This window comes from Vicugna pacos, chromosome 9, assembly GCF_048564905.1.
Source record: "Vicugna pacos chromosome 9, VicPac4, whole genome shotgun sequence".
Lineage (NCBI taxonomy): Eukaryota > Metazoa > Chordata > Mammalia > Artiodactyla > Camelidae > Vicugna > Vicugna pacos.
This window is the reverse complement of record NC_132995.1, coordinates 7811616-7819829: the sequence shown is the minus strand read 5'-3', so window position 1 is coordinate 7819829 and position 8214 is coordinate 7811616. Positions and strand designations below refer to the sequence as shown.

At 47.8% G+C, this 8214-nt stretch overlaps 1 protein-coding gene across 1 annotated transcript; it reads left to right on the top strand.

Annotated features, from left to right (window-relative positions):
• The first annotated feature begins 14 nt into the window (after positions 1–14).
• Positions 15–921, top strand: INAFM1 (InaF motif containing 1). Its single transcript, XM_072966782.1, has one exon. The coding sequence runs from the start codon at positions 154–156 to the stop codon at positions 586–588; it is 435 nt and encodes a 144-aa protein (XP_072822883.1). The 5' UTR covers positions 15–153; the 3' UTR covers positions 589–921.
• The last annotated feature ends 7293 nt before the right edge of the window (positions 922–8214 follow it).

The window sequence follows — 8214 nt, the reverse complement described above, 5'->3', positions numbered from 1 at the left end:
TTCGGAGGAGTGACCGTGCTCGCGGGGGCGGGGTTGGACGAAGGAGATTAAGAACGCGGAGGCGGTCCTCCGAAGGGGGCGGCCCCCTGAGGGGGCGGGCCGAGGGGGTGGGGCCTGTGCGGGCTGTGGCGGCGGGCCGAGTGGGCTGCGGGGATGCGGGGCACGAGCTGCGTGGGCGGCGGCGGCGAGAGCCCTGGTGGCGCCGGGCTGAGCGAGGGCCCGCGGGGCCGCTGGCTGCGTCTGGCCCCGGTCTGCGCCTACTTCCTCTGCGTCTCGTTGGCTGCCGTGCTGCTCGCTGTCTATTACGGTCTCATCTGGGTTCCCACGCGACCTGCTGCAGCCCCCGCCGGCCCGCCGCCCAGCGCGCAGACCTCTCCGTGCGGCGCTCGCGCGGGTGCGCTGCCTGCCCCAGCGCCCGCCGCTGCCTCGGTCTCATGCCTCCTGGGACCTCCTGGCGGGCCGCGACCCCAGCTCGAGCTGCCGCGCAGCCGCCGCCGCCGCCGCCGCCACAGCGACCCTAGCCGCCGCCCGAGCCGCCAGATGCCGGGAGAGACGCCGGAGGCCGCGGAGGGGCGAGGACCCGGGTAACCTCCCTTTCACCCAGGATGGACCGCCGGCCAGCTCCTCCACCCAGGATGCGTCTTTCGGGATTGGGCTCTGGCTCCTCTTCGTGACATCGCCTAGCGTCTCCGGAGCCATCATCCTGAAGAATGGGGGGCAAAGGGGAGCTGGTTCTGGGCCTCGCCCCTAGCAGCTCCTCCGCTGTCAGGCCGGGTCCTCTTCCATCTGGCAGACCCCATCCTGACCTCCGCCTCCTGATCCTCCCTCAGGATTCTGAGCACAGAGCCCTCAGCCCGCCCCGCCTCCTCCCTGAATCTCCGTGTTCATTGTCCGCCTGCAATAAACTCCAGCCCCAACTGCCTCGTGCTTGTGTTTGTTATGTTGTCTGCAGAGGTGCCTCCTCTCTCAGCTTTGTGAGGGCAAGTCCTTCCTGGCATCTGATCTTCGTCTTGCCCTTGGTGGGCTGTGTGGGTTCTCCCCTTCTCTAGGGAACCCTTTTCTTCTTCTATTGCCATCAGGTAGTAAATGGGTAAGGGTGAGAAGAGGCTAATCCGCAACAGGGCAGTTGAAGGTCAGACAGTGTGAAGGACTTCACAGTTTTGCATGCTTGGGACAGAGGACAAGTGCCTCTGGAGAGGAGGAAAGGATCCTGCCTCCTGTTACAGCACAGGAGGCGAGAGCAGAGGTGGGAAGATCTCGGCATGAACTGGGTTTCCAGGAGTTGTGATTAGTATAATTACAATGTCAGGGTCAGAGGGGCATATAAGTCACCTGGGGATGTCAGGGTGCTGCTGGAAAGGGATGATGCTTTCTTCCTGGGATCTGAGAGATGAACGTGGACGGGGTTGGTGGTAGGGCTTCTCTGCCTCTCTGGAAACCCCCAGAGGAAGTTATTAAAGCATCTTCTGCCTTTGAAGATGAGTGCAACCTCTCTGGTCTGCAATGCTGCCAGCCAACCGAGGCAGAGAAACTCAGGTCCTGCTGAAAGAGTCAGAGGTGGTCGAGTCCATTTTTTCACCCAGAAGACTGAGGTCTGGCTCTGGGCAGGGCATTGGACCCTACAAGCAGGAAATGATTTTCCTGTCCAGCCACCTCCCTTAAAGTGGAGACTTTCCCAGGAGAGTGAAACAGCCTCCTCCCTCAGATTGGGACATTTGTGGATATGTACTGGGCTGGGAAGATCAGTCATACTGTCACCTCCCCTCCTTTCTACTCCAGCTCCACTTCCCAGAGGTGTCTCCAGACTGAATGGAACTCAGGAAGCCAACACCTCTTTACAGTCAGATGTTGGTTAGGGACACTGACCTTGGGGCCAACATGCCGAGATTCAGATCCCATCTCTTCCGCTCACTAGCTATGCCACTTTGGGTGGGTAACTCAACCTCTCTGACTCTGTAAAAGAAAAATGATTATAGCATTTATCTCATAGAGTTTCTCTGAAGATTAAAGAAGCTGGTGATCCGGAGCCCTTAGAATAGCATCACATGTTCTTTCTATCCGCCCACCTCTGTCCCTTGGGGCTTTAAAAACCACAGCTTGGATCCCAAGGGATATCCAGACAGCTCAGAGCCCTGGATGCCAGCAAATGGTGAGTTAGAGGGAGGGGCTTCGTCTCTGTTCCATTGGGCCCTGCCCTGGTTCCCAGCTCTCCTACCAACCCCAGTTTTCCTGCTGTCTCAGTTTCTCTTCTTGTCTCTGTCTCCCTCATCACCCTTTCCTCTACCTCTTCTCTTCATATTTCTCTCCCTGTCTCTCAGTCTTTGTGTGTCTTGGTGTCTCTTTCTGATGTCTCTCTGTATTGTCTCTGTCTCTATCCCTCACTCTGATCTCTGATCACCCTCTCAGCTCTGTTGCTCTCATCCCAGCTCTCTATTTCTTTCCCTTCCTCACTTTTCTCCCCTACATCTTGATCCAACCCCCACTTCCCATTTCTCCCCTAATTCACTCCATATCTCCTCCCCATCCCCCCTTTTGAATCTCTCTTCCTTTCTCTCTTTCTGTTCCTCTCAGTCTCTCTTTTGATCGCTATCTCTTCATCGTTCATTTAACAAATATTTATTCAGCATTTACTATGTGCCAAGCCTTATTTTAAGCACTGGGGACACAGCAGGGAACAAAACAGGCAGAAAATTCTGCTCTCAAGGGAGCTGACATATCAGTGGGGAGATGGACAAGAAATAGGATGAATAACTTAAATATACATTGTGTCAGGTAATAAGAAATACAAAGGAGAAAAAATAATGGGGCAAAGGTGATAGGGAGTGATGGAGTTGTGCTGGTTACCGGCTTGAAGCCTAAGAGAAGAGAGGGCAGGACATGTGGATCTCTGCGGGAAGAGTACTCCAGGAAGCAGGAACAGCCAGTGCAAAGGCTCTGAGGCTGGAGGTGATTGGCTTATTCAAGGGACAGCAAAGAGGTCAGTGTGGTTGGATCAGAGTGAGTGAGGGGGAGGGCGGGAGGAGGTTGGAGGTTAGAGAATGGGGGTGGATTGTGTAGAGCCTCATGGGCTAGAGTGAGGACTTTGGTTTTTAACTTGGAGTGAGATGGAGCTGTGGGAGGCTTTTGAGCCCAACTTAGGTGTTAACAGGACCCTCTGACTGCCACATGGAGAATGAACTGTAGGTGGCAAGGATGCAAGCTTGGAGCCCAGTAAGGAGGCCACGGCTATGATTCAGGTGAGACGATGGTGGCTTGAACACGGTGGTGATGGAGAGGAAGAGAGAGGTGGGTGGTCAAAATTTGCATCTATAAAATACAAGTGGCATAGAAGTTACCATTGTAACCATTCTAAAGTGTACGATTGAGGGCATTAAGTACATTTACGAAGTTGTGCAAGTGTCACCACCGTGCCTCAGTCTGAGAGCTGTGGAAGGAGAGAGGGAAGAGGGGTCTGGGTCAGAAGAGCAGCAAGTCTGTGGGATGGGGGTTTGTGTCTACAGAACGGGATCTTTGAGCAAAGGTTGCCCATCAGAGTTGTCCTGGGTGGGGCTGCAATGGGCTGGCACTAGTAACTGCTGTGTTCTGTCACTGGGAGCAGCCCAAGGGAGGCATGGCCAATGAGGTGGGACTGTCAGACAGCTGTGCTCTCAGCAGCAGGAACTCTTAAAGGGAGATCTGAGCAGTGCCATTGCATGGCCATCACAGGGATCTAAACTGTTTCTAGTTCTTTCTGGCCTCATCTCCAAGCGGCTTCACCTGGTACCCATAAGATCCGGGCACCTGGGTCCCACTCATTCCCCATTCTTCAAAGATGGGGAGGCGTGGCTTCTACTGGTGGGACAACGGGCTTTCCTTCAATCTGATTGGATCAGCTTGGGTTACATGACAACCCCAGAACCAATGCCTGTGCCAGGGGCTCGTCAGGTGCTGGTTGGCTAAGACTTGGATTCCTGAACTACTCACTGGCAAGTGAAGGCGGGATTACTCTGAAGGTTTAGACCAATGAGGACCCATTGCGGGATCCGGCCAAAGCCCGCGGGCATCCCAAATTCTCAGCCAAGCTGCAAGGACTGAGACTGCCAGGAGGGGGCGCTGAAGGGTCGCCAAGCTCCTGCCATCTTCCCCTGTGTCCAACTTGAAGTCGAAGATTTACAACAATCAGAGCAGGAATATAAGTAGATGCATGTGTGAAAGTGCCACTAGAATCCCCTACCCCTTATCCGCAGTTCCGGATTCCAAAAAGCTCTGACAACTCCAAAATATTTCTTTGGCGGGTAATCTTGGCCCTGTCTCACATGGTGGCAAATCAGCTAATATGTGTTCTTTACACTCTTTACTTATTTCCCTTGGTGTGAATTTTCACACATTTTACTGCAAATGTATAAACATGTCTCGTGGAGAGGGTCTGCTGCAGGCCCCTGAGAGTGTTACATAATCTATGGCATTCGCTCAGAATTGCCTTTCTAAAATTGGAACAATTCTGAGCTCTGAAATGCATCTGTCCCCAAGGAATTCAGCTAAGGGATTGTGGACCTCTAACTGGGCACACTGCCGACCCTAGATTCATCTTAATTATTTGTTCAACGTTTATTTAATGGTTCTGAGAAGAAACTCATTTTCCATTACAATTTTTTAAAAATAGAGAATGATGTTCATTTACTAAGTCCCCTTCGTTAATGATATGCTATTTTTAGTGCTGTGTGTGTGCGTGTGAAAGTGTGTCTGTGTGTATGACTACGTGAGTGTGTGTCCGTGTGTGAAGCTGTCTCTGTGTGTGTGTGTGTTGGTATTTCTGTGGGTGTACACATGTGGGTCTGTGTGAGAGATTGTGTGTAAGTTGTGGGTGTTTGATCTTGTCTGTGTGTCTGCGTGACTGCGTTTGTGAGCATCTGGCTATGTGTGTAATTTTGTGTGTGTGAATGTGACTGTGGGTCTCTGGGTGGATGTATGTGTTTGTGTGAGTGAGCAAGAGAGGAGGCATGGCTCAGGGTTTAAAGTTAATTATCTGAAATAAAGTCCTCATTTCACGCGATCATCTCCGCCTTCCTTTTCCAGCATCAGCGAACTCTACAAGAATTACCTTATACGTCCACTAGAGGTCGCCTGTCTACTTGGGCCAAAAGAAACTTAATTCCTGGCAGAGGCGTGGCAGGGGCAGCTAACTCAGGCTCGCTTCGGCTCTAACTAGAAGAGTGGTTCTCAAAATTTTTGGTCTCAGGATTCTTTCACACCCTTAAAAATTCTTGAGGACCCAAAGAGCTCTTTTTTGTATGTATGTTATATCTATCAAAATTTAACCGTTAAATTAAAATTATTACATAATTCATTTAAACATAACTGATGAATCCATTGCATTTTTGCAATTATTGTGTAAAAATATACATAACAAAATTTAATATTTTAACCATTTTTAAGTGTACCGTTCAGTGGCATTAAGTAAATTCACACTTTTGTGCAACCATCACTACCATTCGCCTCCAGAATTTTTTATCTTCTCAAACTGAAACTCTACCCATTGAGCAATAATTCCGCATCTCCCCAGCCCCAGGTAACCTCCATTCTACTTTATGTCTCTATAAATTTGCCCGTTCTATGTAACTCATATAAGTGGAATCATACATTTGTTCTTTTGTGATTGCTTCATTTTACTTAGCATAATCTTTTCAAAATTCATTCACATTGTGGCATGTGTAGTAATTTCCCTCTTTTTTTTTAAAAATGCATTCTTTTTTTTAAATGGAGGTACTGGGGATTGAAGCCAGGACTTCGTGCATGCACTCTATCACTGAATTATACCTCCCCCACCCTGAATTTCCTTCCTTTTTAAGACCGAGTTGTATTTCATTGCACACCAACATAAAAAAAATTCAATGAGAAGAGTGGCATTATTTTACATTTTTGAAAATACAAAATGTCTGGAGGAGAAGACAACTAGGTTTTCAGAGCTGCTTCTGCATTTGGTCTGTTGCAATATCACAAGTCATCTGGCTTCTGGAAAAATCTGAGTGAAGTCCAGCCAACTCTTAGAAAGTCCTGAGCTTGGGCTTTTCAAGCCTGTTAACACGCAACCACACTACTCTGAAACTTACGTCTTTACAAAACCGCCTCTAGCCTTCCATGTCATCTGCATTTAACATCTGTCTCTGGGTACAATTTCTCACTAATTTGCCAGCGCCATCTTGCTATGTGGTCCATGATCATAAATAAAATAGAAGTAATCTGGTGGTCATGCAGTCACTCTGTAGCTATGTAATGATGAGTCTGTGGGTATACTGCTGGTAATATATCAATTAACTATAGTTGGGTAAAAAACAACCAAAACCTGTGTATGATGTACATATATGGACATTTATTTAGCTCATGCATCTTAGGTTGGCTGAGAGTCAGTTGATTCCGGCTGGAAGGCTCTGTTGATCTTGACTGGGCTCTCCCATATATCTGGGGTGTGACTGGGGCTGGGCGTGACTGGCTGCCTCTCTGATCTTGATTGGGCTGCCCTCAGGGGTTTGTAGGCAGGCTCATCTTGGCTGGCCTTGGCCAGTGCATCCAATGCTTGGGACCAGTGCTCTATCCCGGAAATGTTCTTCCCATGGTGATGGCAGAGGTGTGAGCTTAACTACACAGGTACATTTCAAGCCTCTGTGTCCTGTGTGCCATCATCCTGTTGGCCAAACGGGTTACGTGAGCAAGCCCATTATAAAGGGGCAGGAAGTATATAGTGGCCAAGGAGATAAGGTAGATGAAGTGAAGACTCCTGAAAAGTAACCCAGAGAGGCAGGAGGGGTATAGCTTAGTGGTAGAACTCATGCCTAGCATGCAGGAGGTCCTGGGTTCAATTCCCAGTACCTCCATCAAAACAAGAATAACAATAAAATAAATGTAAATAAACCTAATTACCCCTTAAGCCTGAAACTGAATGCGAAAGTTTAAGCATCCAGTAGGGATAATATAAATAGCACTAATATTAATATTGTGCCTCAGAGAGGTTACATAGTAATTTGCAGAGCAATAGAGGGGTGGGTGAGAAGATGAAAACCCAGGCCATATGACTCTAAACTGTTCCCTTTCATTGCTCATTTTGCTCCTTATCCCAAACCAGATGGGAGAGCCCACGTGCAGGCACTCTGGTCTAAAATCCTGGCTGTGCTCCCACTTGACAGCCAAAATCAACCAAAGGAGAAGAAGGAGAAAAAAGAGGAGGAGAAGGAGAAGGGGAAGTTGTTAATGGAGATAGAAATGATGATAATGTTGATGATGAAAATGAAGGTGCTTTTGTAGTGGTGCACTAGAAATGATAATGATGATGATTGCTATAGACTGAATGTTTGTGTCCTCCCCAACCCACTCCAAACCATATGTTGGAACTTAATCTCCAAGGTGATCATACTAAGAGGTGGGTCCTTTAAGAAGTGCTTAGGTCATGAGGGTGAAGCCCTCATGAATGGGATCCACCCATAAAGAAACTCTGTACCTATTAGGCAATAACTGACCATTTCCCATTCCCCCAGCCCCTGGTAAACTTTAGTCTACTTTCTGTCCTTGAATCTACCTATTTTAGATATTTAATATAAATAGAATCATACAATATTTGTCCTTTTGTGTCTGGCTCACTTCACTTACTGTATAGTTTTCAGGTTCATCTCTCTTGTAGCAAGTATCTGAACTTCATTCTTTTTCATGGCTGAATACTATTCCACTGAATGTATATACCTTATTTTGTTTATCTATTCTGCTGACGGACACTTGGATTGTTTCTACCTTTTGGCTATGTGAATAATGCTGCAGTGATCACTGGAATACAAGTATCTCTTTGTGTTTCTGTTTTCAGTTCTTTTGGGTATATATTGAGGACTAGAATCACTGGGTCATATGGTAATTCTATGGTTAACTTTTTTGAGTTAATTGCCAAACTGTTTTCCATAGTGGCTGCACCGAGTGACTTTTAAAAAAAATTATTGAGTTATAGTCAGTTTACAGTGTTGTATCAATTCTGGTGTACAGCACAGTTTTTCAGTCATGCATGAATATACACATATTCATTTTCATATTCTTTTTTTCACCATAAGCTACTACAAGATCTTGTACATATTTCCCTATGCTGTACAGTATAAACTTGTTTATCTATTCTATATATACCTGTCAGTATCTACAAATCTCGAACTCCCAGTCTGTCCCTTCCCACCCCCTCCCCCTGGCAACCACAAGTTTGTATTA